The following is a 20,403-nucleotide window of genomic DNA, read 5'->3' as shown; positions in this document are numbered from 1 at the left end:
AGCTGGGCGTGGTGGCACATGCCTCTAGTTCCGTTCCAGCTACTCGGGAGGCTGAGTCAGAAGAATCGCTTGAACCGGGGAGGTGGAGCTTGCAGTGAGCCGAGATCATGCCGTTGCACTCCAGCCTGGCGACAGAGTGAGACTTCATCTCAAAAAAAAAAAAGGAATCCTGTGCTATCTGCTCTAACTTTGAAAAGTGTGTGCTCACGAAACAGCTCTGCAATCTCAATGCCTTGTCACGTGTGCTGACGTGTGTCTGAAGCACCAAGTTTCAAGACAGGATGAGGCCCTCCCAAATTCCACACATTCAGAGTGTTCTCTACAGACAGTCCCCACCTGAGTGAATCCTGCTTCTCTACATTCTCTCAATTTTGCTCATTTTCTATAGTGGAATTCCCAATGTTTTATGAGTGTGATAAATAAAAAAAATCTCTCTTGTTAATTTTACCGTTTGTGTCTCATTTGATGTTCTGAACCAAGATCTATCCTGCCGAAGTGCTGGCCCTTTGGTTTTAAGTCGCCATTCTGAAAAGAAAAAAAATAAAGACCTGAAAATGATCAAACTCATTGTTATTCATTTTCATATAAGACATGGTAGGCCGGGCGCGGTGGCTCAAGCCTGTAATCCCAGGACTTTGGGAGGCCGAGGCGGGCGGATCACAAGGTCAGGAGATCGAGACCACAGTGAAACCCCGTCTCTACTAAAAATACAAAAAATTAGCCGGGCGCGGTGGCGGGCGCCTGTAGTCCCAGCTACTCAGGAAGCTGAGGCAGGAGAATGGCGGGAACCCGGGAGGCGGAGCTTGCAGTGAGCCGAGATCGCGCCACTGCACTCCAGCCTGGGCAACAGCATGAGACTCCGTCTCAAAAAAAAAAAAAAAAAAAAAGACATGGCAAAAAAAATAAAGCAAAGATAGATTGGAGGAGTTTGGCTATGTGTAAAATTTGGAATCACAAGAACTGGGAGTCATAATTTAGAAGATTTAAAAGTAAATTTGGTCCGTAAAAAACAAATGTGATGGTGAACAGAAACAGTATTATCAATGAAAGAAAGCAGGAAAGATCTGGACAAAGAGCATACATTAAAAAAACAAACTCGGCCGGGCACGGTGGCTCAAGCCTGTAATCCCAGCACTTTGGGAGGCCGAGGCGGGCGGATCACAAGGTCAGGAGATCGAGACCACAGTGAAACCCCGTCTCTACTAAAAATACAAAAAATTAGCCGGGCGCGGTGGCGGGCACCTGGAGTCCCAGCTACTCAGGAGGCTGAGGCAGGAGAATGGCGGGAACCCGGGAGGCGGAGCTTGCAGTGAGCCGAGATCGCGCCACTGCACTCCAGCCTGGGCAACAGCGTGAGACTCCGTCTCAAAAAAAAAAAAAAAAAAAAAAAAAAAAAAAAAAAAAAAAAAACAAACAAACTCAGCTGGGCGTGGTGGCTCACGCCTGTAATCCCAACACTTTGGAGGCCAAGGTGGGTGGATCACGAGGTCAGGAGTTCGAGACCAGCCTGACCAACATGGCGAAACCTTGTCACTACCAAAAATACAAAAATCAGGCTGGGCGCAGTGGCTCAAGCCTGTAATCCCAGCACTTTGGGAGGCCGAGACAGGTGGATCATGAGGTCAGGAGATTGAGACCATCCTGGCTAACATGGCGAAAGCCCGTCTCTACTAAAAAATACAAAACACGGCCGGGCGCGGTGGCTCAAGCCTGTAATCCCAGCACTTTGGGAGGCTGAGACGGGCGGATCACAAGGTCAGGAGATCGAGACCATCCTGGCTAACACGGTGAAACCCCGTCTCTACTAAAAAATACAAAAAATTAGCCGGGCGAGGTGGCGGGCGCCTGTGGTCCCAGCTACTCCGGAGGCTGAGGCAGGAGAATGGCATAAACCCGGGAGGCGGAGCTTGCAGTGAGCTGAGATCCGGCCACTGCACTCCAGCCTGGGCGACAGAGCCAGACTCAGTCTAAAAAAAAAATAAAAATAAAAATAAATAAAAATAAATAAAAAATAAAAAAATACAAAAAACTAGCCGGGCGAGATGGCGGATGCCTGTAGTCCCAGCTACTCGGGAGGCTGAGGCAGGAGAATGGCGTGAACCCGGGAGGCGGCGCTTGCAGTGAGCTGAGATCCGGCCACTGCACTCCAGCCTGGGCGACAGAGCCAGACTCAGTCTCAAAAAAAAAAAAAAAACAAAAAAAAAAACCAAAACACTAGCCAGGCGAGGTGGCGGGTGCCTGTAGTCCCAGCTACTCGGGAGGCTGAGGCAGGAGAATGGCATGAACCTGGGAGGCAGAGCTTGCAGTGAGCTGAGATCTGGCCACTGCACTCCAGCCTGGACTCCGTCTCAAAAAAAAAAAACAACAACAAAATACAAAACAAACAAGCAAAAAAATTAGCCGGGTGTGGTGGCACACGCCTGTAATCCCAGCTACTCGGAAGGTGAGGCAGAAGAATCGCATGAACCCAGGAGGCGGAGTTTGCAGTGAGCCGAAATTGTGCCACTACACTCCAGCCTGGGCAACAGAGCAAGACTCCATCTCAAACAAAACAAAACAAAACAAAAAAACCACAACCTCAAAGAACAAAAGAGCAGGGTTTTCTTTTTCTTTTTTTTTTTTTTTTTGCGAGACAGAGAGAGAGTCTTGCTCTCTCTCCCCAGAACTTTGAGTCCAATGGCCTCATGTTCTGTGCCAGAATGCATCTTAAAATGTACACTCACGATCCTCCCACAGCCACCAAACTCGACACTCAGGATCCTCCCGCAGCTGCTAAACTTGACATCGACCAGGGGTGCTCTTCACACTCGCTCACCTTGGAGAACTCCTCTCTGCTCTGCCCTCAACTCCTCTTCCTCTTCCAGCCAACAGATCACGCTGGGTTTGAACAGGTCACGTCCTGTACCCAGGGAAGGACACATCAATGGAAGAGGCTCAGGCAGGGGATGACAAACCTACCCATGAAACAGGAACTACATTTCCTTGTTTTTTGGTTTTCGGTTTTTTTTTTTTTTTTGAGATGGAGTCTCGCTCTGTCCCCCAGGCTGGAGTGCAGTGGCACAATCTCAGCTCACAGAAAGCTCCGCCTCCTGGGTTCAAGCGATTCTCCTGTCTCAGTCTCCCGAGTAGCTGGGACTACAGGCGGCCACCACCACACCCAGCTAATTTTTTGTATTTTTAGTAAAGAAGATGGGGATTCACCGTGTTAGTCAGGATGGTCTCAATCTCCTGACCTCGTGATCCTCCCGCCCCGGCCTGCCAGAGTGCTGGGATCACAGCCCTGAGCCACCGTGACCAGTCTCCCAGAGTGCTGGAATGACAGCCCTGAGGCACCACTCCCAGCCTCCCAGAGTGCTGGGATTACAGGCATGAGCCACTGCACCCGGCCTCCCAGAGTGCTGGAATCACAGCCCTGAGCCACTATGCCCGGCCTCCCAGAGTGCTGGGATTACAGGCATGAGCCACTGCACCCGGCCTCCCAGAGTGCTGGGATTAGGTGTGAGCCACCACACCCAGCCTCCCAGAGTGCTGGGATCACAGCCCTGAGCTACCGCATCCGGCCTCCCAAAGTGCTGGGATTACAGGTGTTTGAGTCACCGTGTCCAGCCTCCCAAAGTGCTGGGATTACAGGCGTTTGAGTCACCGTGTCCAGCCTCCCAAAGTACTGGGATTACAGGCGCTTGAGTCACCGTGTCCAGCCTCCCAAAGTACTGGGATTACAGGCGTGAGCCACCACACCTGGCCCCCAAAGTGCTGGGATTACAGGCATGAGCCATTGCACTCGGCCAGGAACTACATTATTTTATTTTATGTTTTTGAGATGGAGTCTCGCTCTGTCACCCAGGCTGGAGTGCAGTGGCGTGCCAGGAACTACATTTCTAAAGAGTGCAGTGAAATTGTTTCGAAGGAGCTCAAAGTGCAAGTACTCCATCTTTCTGTGCCCCAAAGAAACTGGTTTATCTCTGATCCCTGAAGCCCACATTCAGGCTTAAATATACATGTAAAAACCACTAAGACTTCTATTCAAACAGGAAATACCAGAAGTGCAAAAAGAGATCTTCATTCGCTTGGGAAACTACTACCCAGTGGTTCTCAGCGTTAAGAGCGAGTCGGCTTCACGGGGAGGGCTTGTTAAAGCAGAGATGGCCGGGCGCGGTGGCTCAAGCCTGTAATCCCAGCACTTTGGGAGGCCGAGACGGGCGGATCACGAGGTCAGGAGATCGAGACCATCCTGGCTAACACCGTGAAACCCCGTCTCTACTAAAAAATACAAAAAACTAGCTGGGCGAGGTGGCGGGCGCCTGTAGTCCCAGCTACTCCGGAGGCTGAGGCAGGAGAATGGCGTAAACCCGGGAGGCGGAGCTTGCAGTGAGCTGAGATCCGGCCACTGCACTCCAGCCCGGGCTACAGAGCAAGACTCCGTCTCAAAAAAAAAAAAAAAAAAAAAAAGGCCGGGCGCGGTGGCTCAAGCCTGTAATCCCAGCACTTTGGGAGGCCGAGACGGGCGGATCACGAGTTCAGGAGATCGAGACCATCCTGGCTAACACGGTGAAACCCCGTCTCTGCTAAAATACAAAAAAAAATTAGCCGGGCGAGGTGGCGGGCGCCTGTACTCCCAGCTACTCGGGAGGCTGAGGCAGGAGAATGGCGTGAACCCGGGAGGCAGGGCTTGCAGTGAGCTGAGATCCGGCCACTGCACTCCAGCCTGGGCAACAGAGCTAGACTCCATCTCAAAAAAAAAAAAAAAAAGCAGAGATGACAGGCCCCCCCCAGCAGACATTCTGATCCAACGTGTCACAGGTGCGGCCTGAGAATGCACGTTTCTAGATGAGTGATGGTGATGCTACTGACCCCAGGACCACATTCTGGAAACGACCACGCTAGCATCAAGCCCATTATATCTGTTACTTCCCACGGTACTCGGCTTTGCCGTCAACAATCCTGGAACACAGTAAGGACGTAACATGTATCAGCTCCACAGAAGTTGCAAAGAACGGTGGCAGCCTCACCTACTGAGGCCAGGTTCTCGTAGTTTTCCAGCATCACATCTCTGTAGAGGTCTCTCTGAGACGGGTCCAGTAAAGTCCATTCCTCCTGGGTGAAGTCCACAGCCACGTCGTCAAAGGTCACTGAGTCCTAAATCATCACACATGGTGGTTGAAGCCACTCAACGTGTCCATCAGTGTTCACTGGAGAATGAGGAAATGGGCCCTACGCCTACATGGGACTGTGAGGTCTCCTACTGTCTACCCCATGGCCCAGCGGTCCTGGGAACCCTTCTCTGACCACACACACACACTGTTGATCTCCTCTAGTCATACGGCCGGAACGGCACCTCCCATATGTGAACTTCTCTCACCCACTCACGCTCCTCTCGCCTTACGTCCCTCTCCTGAGCACATTACAAACAAGTGGTAACTCGTGATGTGGAAATAAGTTCCCAGAAAGGACACTTTCCCCTTCCTTACCATGTGTCAGAGCACTCAGCAAAAAAAGAAGCATGCATTTGGCACAAGGGTCAAAATAATGAGTAATGCTGAGGCTAGGCACAGTGGCACAAGCCTGTAATCCCAGCACTTTGGGAGGCCAAGGCAGGTGGACCACCTGAGATCAGGAGTTCAAGACCAGCCTGGCCAACATGGCAAAACTCCATCTCTACTAAAAATACAAAAATTAGCCGGGCGTGGTGGCAGGCACTTGTAATCCCAGCTACTTGGGAGGCTGAGGTAGGAGAATTGCTTGAACCTGGGAGGCGGAGATTGCAGTGAGCCGAGATACCTGGGCAACAAACGAGACTCCATCTCAAAAAAAAGAAAAAGAAAAAAGTAACACTGAATTACGGGAGGATTTTCAGTCACACCTGACCGGCCAGGCTCTCCTCCCCGGGACTCAACTAGGGACTCGGTCCTAGGGTGAGGCTGTGGCGATAAATCTGCTCAGACAGAAACCTATCTGTCTGCTGAATACCAATATGTCATTTTTAGAAAAATACAGTTTTGGCATACCTGATAACAATTTATCAGCCAGCCAGCCACCATCCCTGCTGCCTGTGTCTGTTCTCCACGAAGGCAGATTGAGTCCCTAGAAACATGACCTCCTAAAAAACAAAGAAGGCAAGAAAGCATGAGAACCCAGAGCTGACCCTAATGCCACGCTCACGGACCTGGAAGTCATTCCAACCTAGCGGGAAATTCCCGTGTACTGCTGCACATTCGGGAAAACACACACACACACACATACACACACACACACACACACAGCCATACAGTGCCAGGGAATTCCCACATACTCCTGTACACTCAGGAAAACACACACACACACAGATATACAGTGCCTCAGGAAAACACACACACACACACACACACACACACACACACACACAGAGCCATACAATGCCTCAGGAAAACACACACACACACACACACACACACACATACACACACACACACATACACACACACACACACAGCCATACAGTGCCAGGGTAGTCTGTCTCACCTGGCGACACAAAAGGTTTGTGAGCTATGCTGCCCACCAGGAAATGGTAACAGGCTCCTATTGCAGATACAGAACTGTAAGCCCTGAGAAACGTGACTCTTCATTTGCCCTTGGTGAGAAAACTCATGGGGTTTACGAATCATCCCTCCCCAAAGCACACACACTGGGGCTGACTTACAGGCCAGCGTTCTCTGGCTCACTCCAGCAGCTCCAATAGGAACCCGGAGCGGGACTACTCAGGCCCCGTCCATGGGACTCACACTGCGTATCAGCACCTACAGCAGAGGCTGAGAGGAGGAGCCCCACCAGGACTTACCGTGGGCTAGGTCAGGGGCTGCCATCCTGGGAGGCTGACGGAAGCGTCTGAATGCTCCTTTCCTGAAGCCAAGGCCACTACGGGACGGCCTGTGAATCTGTGTGGATGGTGCAGTCTCTATCCCTCCTGACCCAGGGATGGCTGGATCCCTATTTCCTAGCAACCACAACGAAGAAGCATTACTTCCCAGTTATCAAACCTCATGCATTAGCTTGTTTCTGCAGATGACACATGTGAAAGCCACTATACCCAGTATACTCTGTTGAGGATTAGTAATATCCACGTCACCTACTGAAGAGCAGTATATGGGTCAGAAGACAGCAGAAGCCTTATTTAATTATCAGAACAGCCATTCACAGATTTCACCTGTGTTTATACCTAAAACAGCCTGGATTCAGATAACGAACTGGTCCCACATCATCCACTCAGGAAGTGGTGAACCACGACAGTTAGCAGGTACAGGTTCAACCACCTTGTCAGTTTTTTTGTTTTTTTGTTTTTTGAGACAGAGTCTCGCTGTCACTCAAGCTGGAGTGCAATGGTGCGATCTCGGCTCACTGCAACCTCCACCTCCCGGGTTCAAGCAGTTCTCCTGCCTCAGCCTCCCAAGTAGCTAGGACTACAGGCATGTGCCACCACGCCTGGGTAAGTTTTTGTATTTTTAGTAGAGGTGGGGTTTCACCATGTCAGCCAGGATGGTCTTGATCTCCTGACCTCGTGATCCGCCCACCTCGGCCTCCCAAAGTGCTGGGATTACAGGTGTGAGCCACCGCACCCCACCCTGGTCTCATCAGTTTGTACTCCTGAGTCTGTGGTCACTCCCCAGCAGGACAAAGGTAGATCTAGAGCTGTACTTTCTTACTCTACTGATGAGGTGACTAAAACAGTAAAGTTTCACATGTCAGAAAAACATGTCCATTCTCCTTGTATAAACTGTACTTACTACTAGGTATCTGAAACTGGGGGGTAGAGGGGGTGTGCAGGGTCTTTGGGCTAAAAGACCCACAAATGTGTTGAGTTCGGTGTCACCTGCACAGGTTCTTTTCCCTGCTTCAAAAAGGGATGTAATATTCAGTTCTCTGCCTTAACATCATCCCCAGAGGACCCGACCGTCAGACTGCACTCATACACCATGCTGACATTAGGGTGGTTGGACACAGGGAACAGGAAATAAACACGTTTTAGATACCTTCATACAAAATATACACTAGAGAGGGCTTGTGATTCAGGGGCCATAGTTTCTGTCAGTTCAGTAGCCTGGATTACATAAAGACATCCCCTCCAATATGCACCTCCAAGTTACCGCACCTCATAACACCTATAACCAAAAAAGAGGCCCAACACTCTGCAGATCTTTTAATTTTAGGAACAACATATGTAACAGCTTTAATGCTCTACACATTAAAGTAGACCTGGTCTATAAGGCTGCCAGTGCCAAGCGTGGATCCTTGCACATTCAGGGTGCAGGACAAGCTTCTGAGGCACTTGGCGGAAATGACCCAGCAGACCCAATGACACGGTGTCCACGGTACACAGGATGCCGCTGGATGCCTCCGGCAAGCACTGATAAGACTCAGAGCCCTCTGGGATTTTAGAGTAAATCTACACCCTCTCAACAGTCATCTATGCAGCTGACCCTTGACCTTTTGAGAAACAGGCTGGGGCTTGGAATTAGCACAGAGAAGGAACAGCTAACATGGGACATGAGGTGACTAAGGCTGAACTCAGCCATCTGAGACCTCGTGGACCCAAAGGCATAAAGTACTAGAGAAACGATAGGGGTTGTTCTAGGTGAAAAGACATAAACGATGGGAACGTATAAACCTTGAATGGCGGCCGGGTGCGGTGGCTCAAGCCTGTAATCCCAGCACTTTGGGAGGCTGAGACGGGCGGATCACGAGGTCAGGAGATCGAGGCCATCCTGGCTAACACGGTGAAATCCTGTCACTACTAAAAAATACAAAAAACTAGCCGGGCGAGGTGGCGGGCGCCTGTAGTCCCAACTACTCGGGAGGCTGAGGCAGGAGAATGGTGTAAACCCGGGAGGCGGAGCTTGCAGTGAGCAGAGATCCGGTCACTGCACTCCAGCCTGGGCAACAGAGCGAGATTCCATCTCAAAAAAAAAAAAAACCTTGAATGGCTCTTAGTCCTCAAAATACCCAACAGTGCAGTGCTGGAACAAGGCTGACAATTCTAGATGTCACACAAAGTAGACAGTGGATGGCCTTATTGTTACTATTATTATTTTATTTCTTGAGACGGAGTTTCCCTCTTGTTGCCCAGGCTGGAGTGCAATGGCACGATCTCAGCTCATCGCAACCTCTGCCACCCCGGTTCAAGCGATTCTCCTGTCTCAGCCTCCAGACTAGCTGGGATTACAGGCATGCACCACCACGCCGGGCTAATTTTGTACTTTTAGTAGAGACGGGGTTTCTCCATGTTAGTCAGCCTGGTCTTGAACTCCCGACCACAGATGATCCACCCGCCTCGGCCTCCCAGAGTGCTGGGATTACAAGCCTGAGCCATTGCGCCCAGAGGACCTTATTATTTTTAATTATTTTTTTTTTGAGACGGAGTCTCGCTCTTGCCGCCCAGGCTGGAGTGAGTGGCATGATCTCGGCTCACTGCAAGCTCCGCCTCCCGGGTTCCCGCCATTCTCCTGCCTCAGCCTCCCGTGTAGCTGGGACCACAGGCGCCGCCACCACGCCCGGCTAGTTTTTTGTATTTTTAGTAGAGAGGGGGTTTCACCGTGTTAGCCAGGATGGTCTCGATCTCCTGACCTCGTGATCTGCCCCCCTCGGCCTCCCAAAGTGCTGAGATTACAGGCGTGAGCCACTGCGCCCGGCCTATTTTTAACTTTCTTAGGTGAAATACTAGTATTGTGGTTTCAGTAGGACAATGTCCTTATCTTTGAGACGCTTTACCAAGTATTTAAAAGTTAAGTATCACGTGTGCAGTTTATTTTCAACTTATACTCAAATAATAGTTTATTTATTGGGGGAGAGAGAAAACATGGCCTAGTACTAAAAAGGAGGAAAACGACTGCAGTGGATATTCCTTGTAGTAGATGTTCACATTTTTATTAGATTCAGATTTTTTTAAAGCAAAACGTGAGAAATAATAGTCGCAACACGCTGTTCACCGCGGATTCGATTACTCCAGGCCGGGCGGGATGACGGCCGCATCCCTCCTCCCCGGGGGCCGGGCCTGGAAGTCCCGCTGGTCCCCACAGGGTAACCTTCACCGGGAGCGGCACGCCCCGGGCGCTCAGGGGTCTACCTTACGCTTCGGTCCCAACACAAAGTGCCAGAAACACAAAAAACGTCAAAGCCGAAGCCAGATTCTCACAGAAACACGCCCTCATCAAAGTGAAGGAAGCAGAAGGCCCCTCTCTCACCAGCTCCGCGGACAGGAGGCGCGGCCCGGGTCCACCGCGAGCGGCGGCGACTTTCCCTTCTAGAAGCGGTGCCGGGGGCGCGGGGCGGGCGGGCGACCACTCCCGGGCCAGGTCCCCCGCGGACGGCCCCGGGACACGTGCGGAACTCTGCGGCGCCGGGACGGTCCGCCCCAAGAACTGGCGCAGCCGTCGCACAGGAGGCGGCGGAGCCGTCGCAGAGGAGGGGGCGGGGCCGGCGCCGGAAGAGGTGTCGGCGCGTCTCTGACGTCACTTCCGCCTTCAGCGCCCGGGCCGAACCGTTGGTCTATGGCGCGGAGAGGTTGTAGTGTCTTCCGCGAGCGTGTGGGAGGGCCCCGTGGCGCCCTCGGGAACCGGGCTGGAGGCAGAGATAGTCCCGGAGGACCAGGCGGACGTAAGGATCAGGTCTCTGGACGCGACTGCGGGGCCGGAACAGACCAGGAGGGCGAGGTTGGGCGGGTACAGCCAGGAAGTGCTCGTCGCGAGCGCGGCCGGGATTCGGCCACAGCGAGAAGCCCTCGGGTGCCGAGAGTGCGCGGTCTCCTCTCATCTCTGCAGGGAGTCACCGGCCCCGTTCCTTTCTATCCGTTTGAACATCACGCCGAACTCTTAACAGTTGATTCCATTGCATTTTCAATGCAGTATTTTTTTTTCTGTATATGTTCATATTTTTCCCTTCAAATATGCGTTTCTGTTGTTTTTCTCATGTACCGTTGGGGCCAGGGGCACCTATACTACGTTGCAAAATAGACTGATACCAGGAGTTCTCCCAAGGTTCATTCAGAAATGTCACATGATTCCAGTAACAATACGAAAAGGTTTTTTTTTTTTTTTGGAGCCAGGTATATTGATCCTGGAGTTGACATGGAGGAACAAATGTCTCATAACGAAGATGACGTGGACAAAGCACAATGCCCGACAGATATGAAAACAGCCTCTGTCATTAAAACTGTGTGCTACTGACACATGAACAGGAAACACAAATGGAATATCCAGACATCAACCCAGTAACATGGAAATTCGGTGCATAAACATAATTTCAGAGCAGTGGAACAAATATGCGGTTTATAATGAAAGGTGCTAAGACAAATGGTTAGCCGTCTGAGAAATGATGAAATTCATTCTGGACCTCACAGGGATAAACTCCAAACGGATCAGGAATCTAAATGTGAAAAACAAAACCACATGTGAGGAGTTCATGTGATTTCCTGGCTGATTAAGAAACAAGATGTGGGCCGGGCGCGGTGGCTCAAGCCTGTAATCCCAGCACTTTGGGAGGCCGAGACGGGCGGATCGCGAGGTCAGGAGATCGAAACCATCCTGGCTAACACGGTGAAACCCCGTCTCTACTGAAAAATACGAAAAAAACTAGCCGGGCGAGGTGGCGGGCGCCTGTAGTCCCAGCTACTCAGGAGGCTGAGGCAGGAGAATGGCGTGAACCCGGGAGGCGGAGCTTGCAGTGAGCTGAGATCCAGTCACTGCACTCCAGCCTGGGCGGCAGAGCGAGACTCCGTCTCAAAAAAAAAAAAAACAAACAAGATGTGCCCAGGAGGTGGCAGTGGCGCACAAGCTTTGACAGGTTGGGGGTGGGGAGTCACGCACCGTGAGATTATCCACAGGCTTCGAATTGGGGTTCACTATTCAGAAAAGAGAAGAAAATGGGCAGGGTGGGAGGGCGCAGAGAACTCCCAGAGAAGAAGGGGATCAGACAGGGGGAGGGCTCACATGACTAGATCACGTTTCTCAGCAGCCTGACAGGTGTCTGAGTCACAAAGCTCTGAAGGGCAGCAAGGACTTGCAGTCTTTGTAACCCCAGGATTTATCTTACCTATGGCTAGCAGATTCACGAAGTATACAAAGCAAGCACATGCTACATGGTTCAACACTATGCGTGTTTGGGATGTGCTGTATGTATTATTGATTTATTAATGTTGAGACAGAGTCTCTGTCATCCAGGCTGGAGTGCAGTGGCGCGATCTTCGCTCACTGCAACCTCTGCCTCCCAGGTTCCAACTATTCTCCTGCCTCAGTCTCCCAAGTAGCTGGGATTACAGGTGCCCACCTTGTAATTTTTAGTAGAGACAGGGTTTCACCATGTTGGCCAGGCTGGTCTCGAACTTCTGACCTCAGGTGATCCACCCGCCTTGGCCTCCCAGAGTGCTGGGATTACAGACGTGAGCCACCGTGGCAACTGCGCCTGACCTTGGGATATATTTTTGTTTGGTTTTGGTTTTGGTTTCTTTGAGATGTGAGTCTTGCTTTGTCGTCCAGGCTGGAGTGCAGGGGCACAGTCTCGGCTCACTGCAACCTCTGCCTCCCGGGTTCAAGCGATTCTCCTGCCGCAGCCCCCAGAGTAGCTGGGATTACAGGCACATGCCACCAAGCCCAGCTAATTTTTGTATTTTTAGTACAGGTCGGGTTTCTCCATGTTAGCCAGGATGGTCTTGATCTCTTGACCTCGTGATCCTCCTGCCTTGACCTCCCAAACTGCTGGGATTACAGGCGTGAGCCACCGCGCGGGTATGTTTTAAGTAACTGAATGTATTAAGTTTAGCACCAGCAGGCTATTGTGAATAATGTTGCTATGACCATCGTGTGCAAAAATATCCTGGATCCTTATTCTCAGCACTTTTGGATATATATGCAAAAGTGGAACGGCCGGGTCACATGATAATTCTGTCTGATGTTTTGAGCAACCACCGTTCTGTTTTCCAGAGCTGCTGCACCATTTTGCATTCCCATGAGCAGGTGCACAAGGTTCCAGCTTTACCACATCCAACCAACACTTACCTCCTATTTGATGGCCAAGAGCCATCACCGCCGGGGTAACGTGATCTCACTGCGGCTTTTGTTTTCATTTTCCTAATATTGAGTTATGTAGACCATCTTTTCATGTTCTTATTGGCCATCTGTTATCGTCTTTATTACAAGTCCTTTTATGAATTAAATTGGTTTTGTTGTTATTCTTGAGTTATAGGAGTTTTTTTTTTTTTTTTTTTTTTTGAGACAGAGTCTCGCTCTGTCGCCCAGGCTGGAGTGCAGTGGCCGGATCTCAGCTCACTGCAAGCTCCGCCTCCCGGGTTCACGCCATTCTCCTGCCTCAGTCTCCCGAGTAGCTGGGACTACAGGCGCCCGCCACCTCGCCCGGCTAGTTTTTTGTATTTTTTAGTAGAGAAGGGGTTTCACCATGTTAGCCAGGATGGTCTCGATCTCCTGACCTCGTGATCCGCCCGTCTCGGCCTCCCAAAGTGCTGGGATTACAGGCTTGAGCCACCGCGCCCGGCCAGGAGTTCTTAGTAAACTGAATATTAATCCTTAATCCAACACGGTTTGCAAATATTTCCTCCCATTCTGTGGATTTTCTTTTCACTCTCATGATTGTCCTTTGATGTACAAAATTTGTAAAAATTTTTTTTTGAGACAGAGTCTTGCTGTGTCACCCAGGCTGGAGTGCAGTGGCCGGATCTCAGCTCATTGCAACTCTGCCTCCCGGGTTCACGCCATTCTCCTGCCTCAGCCTCCCAAGTAGCTGGGACTACAGGCGCCCGCCACCATGCCCGGCTAATTTTTTTTGTATTTTAGTAGAGACGGGGTTTCACCGTGTTAACCAGGATGGTCTCGATCTCCTGACCTCATGATCCGCCCGTCTCGGCCTCCCAAAGTGCTGGGATTACAGGCTTGAGACACCGTGCCCGGCCAAAATTTGTAATATTGATGTAGTCCAATTCATCTAGTTTTCTTCAGTTGCCTGTGGGTGATTTCTTTTATTTATTTATTTTTTTTTGAGACTGAGTCTCGCTCTGTCGCCCAGGCTGGAGTGCAGTGGCCAGATCTCAGCTCACTACAAGCTCCGCCTCCCGGGTTCGGGCCATTCTCCTGCCTCAGCCTCCCGAGTAGCTGGGACTACAGGCGCCCGCCACCTTGCCCCGGCTAGTTTGTTTGTATTTTTTTTAGTAGAGACGGGGTTTCACCGTGTTCGCCGGGATGGTCTCAATCTCCTGACCTCGTGATCCGCCCGTCTCGGCCTCCCAAAGTGCTGGGATTACAGGCTTGAGCCACCACGCCCGGCCGGGTGATTTCATAACCAAGAAATCATTTCCAATTCCAATGTCATGAAGTTTTTCCTCTATGTTTTCTTCTAAGTTTTATACATTAGCACTTACATTTAGGTTTTTGATTCATTTTGAATTAATTTTTACATACGGTATAAAGTCAGGGTCCAGCTCCATTGTTCTGCATGTAGATATGTAGTTTTCTCCAGCACCATTTCTCCCCCAGACTCTACTGAGGTATAACGGACAGATTTTTAAAAATCATACTTAAGCTGTGCAACATGATGATTTGATATATGCGCGTGTTGTGAAATGACCATGATCAAACAGATTTACACATCCATCCCCTCACCTAGGCACCTTCTTTTGAGTGTGTGGTGAAAATAGTTAAGATTTACTATCTTACCAAATTCCAATCATTATACAATATAGTATTATTAACTAAAATCTCCATGCTGTACATTACATCCCAGATCTTACTCATCCTTTAACTTAAAGTTTGTACCATTTGACCAACATCTCCCCATTCCTTCCACCAACCCCATCCTCTGGCACCTAACATTGTACTCTCTGCTTCTAGGAGTTCAGCTTGTTTGGATTCCATGTGAGGTGACATACGATTTCCTTTCTTTAAAAAAAAAAAAAGGCTAAATAATGTGTGTGTGTGTGTGTGTGTGTGTGTGATAGTTTTGTTTTGTTTAGAGATAAGGTCTCACTCTGTTGCTTAGGCTGGAGAGAGTGCAGTGGCACAGTCATGGCTCACTGCAGCCTTGAACTCCTGGGCTCAATCATCCTCCTGCATCAGGATCCTCAGTAGCTGGGACTACAGGCATGCACCTCCACACCTGGCCTTCTTTTTCAAGATTGGTTTCGCTAATTGAACTCCACTGAGATTCCATATGCGTATTTTATTTTATTTTTTTATTTATGTTTTTTTTTTTTTTTTTTTTTGAGATGGAGTCTCGCTCTGTTGGCCAGGATGGAGTGCAGTGGCCGGATCTCAGCTCACTGCAAGCTCCACCTCCCAGGTTTACGCCATTCTCCGGCCTCAGCCTCCCGAGTAGCTGGGACTACAGGCGCCGCCACCTCGCCCGGCTAGTTTTTTTTTTTTGTATTTTTTAGTAGAGACGGGGTTTCACCGTGTTAGCCAGGATGGTCTCGATCTCTTGACCTCGTGATCCACCCATCTCGGCCTCCCAAAGTGCTGGGATTACAGGCTTGAGCCACCGCGCCCAGCCTATTTATGTTTTTTGAGATGGAGTTTCACTCTGTTACCCAGGCTGGAGTGCAGTGGCGCTACCTTGGCTCACTACAACCTCCGCCTCCTGGGTTCAAGTGATTCTCCTGCCTCATCCACATAAGTAACTCAGATTACAGGCGTGTGACACCATGCCTGGCTAATTTTTGTATTATTAGTAGAGACAGGGTTTCGCCATGTTGGCCAGGCTGATCTCCTGACCTCAAGTGATCCACCATGTTGGCCAGGCTGTACTCCTGACCTCAAGTGATCCGCCTGCCTTGGCCTTCCAAAGAGCTGGGGTTATAGGCATGAGCCGCTGTGCCCTGCCTGTGCGTGGTATTTTAAAGCTAATTTTGGAAGTACTTCACCATCACTTCTGTCATACTCTGCTGGTCATACAGACCAACCCTACTCTGATGTGAGAGGACCACACAAAGGTATAAATCTCAGGAAGCAGGAATTATTGGGGCACATCATCCACCTGGAACAGAGAAGAATTTGGCAACATCCAACAAAACTACAGGCGCAATCCAGCAATGCTACTTGTCAACATTTTCCCTGAAGGCAAATCTCTTAACAATTCCAAAATGACTTAGATTACCAGTTGCAGTCAAGTAGTCGGGTAGCTGAGTGTTGTGCGGTGCTTCCAGCAGTGCAGTGCTATGCAGCTACGGAGATGATCTCCATGAGCTCCTATGGAGTGATTTCCAAGATACACCATTAAGTGAAAATGTAAACTGCAAAACAGGAGCTACAGTAGCAAACCTTTTCTTTAGAAAAATAGACTGGGCATGCTGGCTCACACCTGTAATCTCAGCACTTTGGGAGGTTGAGGTAGGCAGATCACTTGAGGTCAGGAGTTCGAGACCAGCCTGGCCAACATGGTGAAACGCCGTCTCTACCAAAAAATGCAAAAATTAGCTAGCCATGGTGGTGCGTGCCTGTAGTCCCAGCTACTCGGAAGGCTGAGGCAGGAGAATGGTGTGAACCTGGGAGGTGGGGGTTGCAGTGAGCCAAGATCGCACCACTGCACTCCAGACTGGGTGACAGAACGAGACTACATCTCGAAAAAAACAATAAAAGGAAAATAGACAATAAAATATACAGGTATATTTATCTCTTCATGTTGAATACAAGGAAATACAGATAAGATTATTCAGAAAATAATAACCCAAAGGTTGAAAAGGATAGTAGGATGAGAATAAGGTGGAAAGGATGAGGACAGGGAAGATGTCCCCTGAAGATAACATTCTGTTCAGTTCTGATGTCCAAACCAAGTTATTTCTTTATATTCTTAATTTTAAAAAATCAACATAGGGCCAAGCACAGGGGCTCACGCCTGTAATCCCAGCACTTTGGGAGGCCAAGGCATGAGGATCACTTGGGGCCAGGAGTTCAAGACCAGCCTGGCCAACATGGCGTAACCCCATCTCTACTAACAATACAAAAAAAATTAGCTGGGCATGGTGGTGGGCACCTGTGATCCCAGCTACTCAGGAGGCTGAGATAGGAGAATTCCCTGAACGTGGGAGGCAGAGGTTGCAGTGAACTGAGATTGCACCACTGCACTCCAGCCTAGGTGACAGAATGAGACCCTGTCTCAAAAAAAAAAAAAAAAAAAAGACAACAAAACCCAACGTGGATAGAGGGACAACACAAAATATAATATGCACAGAAATAATCAAACTGAACTTGGTATAGAATGAGTAACAAAACCGTATAACAAGAAACACAGCAAAGACTGAGCTTGGCCGGGCGCGGTGGCTCAAGCCTGTAATCCCAGCACTTTGGGAGGCTGAGACAGGCGGATCATGAGGTCAGGAGATGGAGACCATCCTGGCTAACACAGTGAAACCCCGTCTCTACTAAAAAATACAAAAAACTAGTGGGGCGAGGTGGCAGGCGCCTGTAGTCCCAGCTACTCGGGAGGCTGAGGCAGGAGCATGGCGTGAACCCGGGAGGCGGAGCTTGCAGTGAGCTGAGATCCGGCCACTCCAGCCTGGGCGACAGAGCAAGACTCTGTCTCAAAAAAAAAAAAAAAAAAAAAAAGAAAGCAACACTGAACAAAATAATACTATTCAAGGACCTGTTCGATATTGTTTTGCTTAAAGTCCAAATTCCAAGACCCCCTGGACGGCATTAAGTGGGGACTTGACTGTGTTTTGGTCGTTACCGTGCTCTGGCTCCCACTCCCTCACCCTGCTCCCCTCCCTGTCCCGCGCTCTCTGCCCCAGTCTTCCCTCCTGGGACCTAGGGACAGAGGACTAACCTTTTCACTCCCGGACCCCACCCTGCCCAGGGTCTGTAGGTAATACATCTTTGAACGTGTTTCCTATTGCAGCAGTTGAATTTATGCCTTCCACCAGAAGGACCAGGGGGTGCCCTGGCTGCATTTTTCTGGAGACCCAGGGCGGCAGGGGGGATACAAGGGCAGGCTACCAGCACCAGAGCCATGGTCAGGCAGGCACAAGCTGGACACAGGTCAGACAAGAGCCACGGGGCGTCTGTCAGCGTGAGCAAATTCCCCATGGGATGGACCCCAGATCGCAGGTTGGACAATGAGGCACTGGGCCTTCCACCATGTAAAAGCTGTGTCCCATCACAGGTGCATGGCAAACGCCATGTCCAGCCCAGGCCTCGGGCCTTCCACCATGTAAAAGCTGCATCCCATCACAGGTGCATGGCAAACGCCATGTCCAGCCCCTTTGGTTCCCATGAGCGCCGGGCTGCCAGCTGCCTGGCACTGGAACCTAGTTTAGCCAAGGGCTCTCAAGACAGGGTGGAGGGAGTCCTCAGAGGCTCTGCTGACACTTAGTACAACAGAGTGACAGGTGGCAGCCTGGCCCCAAACTGCAGCTTGTGTGTGAGTCACGACCGCAGTGAAGGGCCTCAGTATGTGTTCCAGGTGACAGCAAGCGAGTGTACTCCGCTCATCTCTGCTGCTGAATACACCACCAAACCTGGACAGAACGCATGGAAAAGGACACTGAAGACTGAGAAGTAAACAGCAGCCAGGAGAACTGGGAAAATACCAAATTTTGAAGTTCTGCCAAGATGATGCAGGGCAGGTGTGCCCCAAATTTGGGCTTGGCCCAGGAGGGTTCTTGGCTTCACCCAGGAAAGAACGTACGGGTGAGCCTGGAGCAGGAGAAGGCAGGGTTACGGAGGCAGCCATGTACGGAGAGTGGCTGCTCCTTGCAAAGCAGGGCTACCCCACAGGCAGTGCATGCAGAGTAGCTGTAGATGGGCTATTGGCAGCTGTATTTATTTATTTTTTTTATTTTTTATTTTTATTTTTATTTTTTTTGAGACAGAGTCTCGCTCTGTCGCCCAGGCTGGAGTGCAGTGGCCGGATCTCAGCTCACTGCAAGCTCCGCCTCCCGGGTTCCCGCCATTCTCCTGCCTCAGCCTCCCGAGTAGCCGGGACTACAGGCGCCCGCCACCTCGCCCAGCTAGTTTTTTGTATTTCTTAGTAGAGACGGGGTTTCACCGTGTTAGCCAGGATGGTCTCGATTTCCTGACCTCGTGATCCACCCGTCTCGGCCTCCCAAAGTGCTGGGATTACAGGCTTGAGCCACCGCGCCCGGCCTGCAGCTGTATTTATTTATTTTTTTGAGACAGTCTTGCTTTGTCGCCCAGGCTGGAGTGCACTGGTACGATCTTGGCTCACTGCAACCTCCACCTCCTGGTTCAAATGATTCTCCTACATCAGCCTCCTGAGTAGCTGGGATTACAGGTGCCTGCCACCACGCCTGGCTAATTTTTGCATTTATAGTAGAGATGAGGTTTTGCTGTGTTGGTCGAGCTGGTCTCAAACTCCTGACCTCAAGTGACCCACATGCCTCAGCCTCCCAAAGTGCCTGGATTATAGGTGTGAGCCACCACGCCCGGCTGGCAGCTGTATTTATACCCACTTTTAACTATATGCAAATTAAGGGACTTTTTAGAACTTTCTAGAGTTTCTGGAGTTTCCAAAACTACGTAAGGTAACTTTCGGTCATGTCCATGAGCATGTGGCCGTGGTAATTGGTCTTCTTTGGGTGTTTGGTCTTCTTTCTTTTTTTTTTTTGAGACGGAGTCTCGCTCTGTCGCCCAGGCTGGAGTGCAGTGGCACCATCTCGGCTCACTGAAACCTCCACCTCCCATGTTCAGGTGATTCTCCTGCCTCAGCCTCCTGAGTAGCTGGGATGAAAGGCATGGGCCACCACGCCTAATTTTTTTTTCTTTCTGAGATGGAGTCTCACTCTGTCACCCAGGCTGGAGTGCAGTGGCGTGATCTGGGCTCACTGCAAGCTCCGCCTCTTGGGTTCATGCCATTCTCCTGCCTCAGCCTCCCGAGTAGCTGGGACTACAGGCGCCCGCCACCTCGCCCGGCTAATTTTTTGTACTTTTAGTAGAGACGGGGTTTCACCGTGTTAGCCAGGATGGTCTCGATCTCCTGACCTCATGATCTGCCCATCTCAGCCTCCCGAAGTGCTGGGATTACAGGCGTGAGCTGCTGCACCAGGCCTGGGTTTATTTCGTTCATTTGTTTAGTTTATGGGTACCCTTTTATTTATCAGCCAATTTGATAGCATGCTAGGCAGAACACACATCACATAAGCAAAGAAACCTTGGCCGGGCACGGTGGCTCAAGCCTGTAATCCCAGCACTTTGGGAGGCCGAGGCAGGCGGATCACGAGGTCGGGAGATCGAGACCATCCTGGCTAACACGGTGAAACCCCGTCTCTACTAAAAAAATACAAAAAACTAGCCAGGCGAGGTGGTGGGCGCCTGTAGTCCCAGCTACTCGGGAGGCTGAGGCAGGAGAATGGCGTGAACCCAGGAGGCGGAGCTTGCAGTGAGCTGAGATCTGGCCACTGCACTCCAGCCTGGGCGACAG

General features: G+C 50.5%; 1 protein-coding gene across 10 annotated transcripts in view; it reads right to left on the bottom strand.

The window, feature by feature from the left end:
- LOC105488859 (zinc finger protein 778) overlaps positions 1 to 20,403 on the bottom strand; it is a 36,022-nt gene that overhangs the window by 6,995 nt on the left and 8,624 nt on the right. For 2 of the 10 annotated variants that reach the window (XM_024795072.2, XM_011753342.3), the window contains exons 1-5: positions 10,212 to 11,588; positions 6,815 to 6,970; positions 6,006 to 6,097; positions 5,010 to 5,136; positions 449 to 525 (exon numbers count right to left, since the gene is read on the bottom strand). In XM_024795072.2, coding sequence (XP_024650840.2) covers positions 449 to 525; positions 5,010 to 5,136; positions 6,006 to 6,097; positions 6,815 to 6,839 — 321 coding nt within the window. In that variant the 5' untranslated portion in view covers positions 6,840 to 6,970; positions 10,212 to 11,588. Of the gene's footprint in view, positions 1 to 448; positions 526 to 2,815; positions 2,900 to 5,009; positions 5,137 to 6,005; positions 6,098 to 6,814; positions 6,971 to 10,211; positions 11,589 to 20,403 lie in introns of those variants that run through there. The other 8 variants (XM_071085119.1, XM_071085121.1, XM_071085122.1 and 5 more) reach the window with 8 other exon arrangements.

The sequence above is a fragment of the Macaca nemestrina genome, chromosome 18 (assembly GCF_043159975.1).
Source record: "Macaca nemestrina isolate mMacNem1 chromosome 18, mMacNem.hap1, whole genome shotgun sequence".
NCBI classification, from domain to species: domain Eukaryota; kingdom Metazoa; phylum Chordata; class Mammalia; order Primates; family Cercopithecidae; genus Macaca; species Macaca nemestrina.
This window is presented reverse-complemented; position numbering and strand designations above follow the sequence as displayed.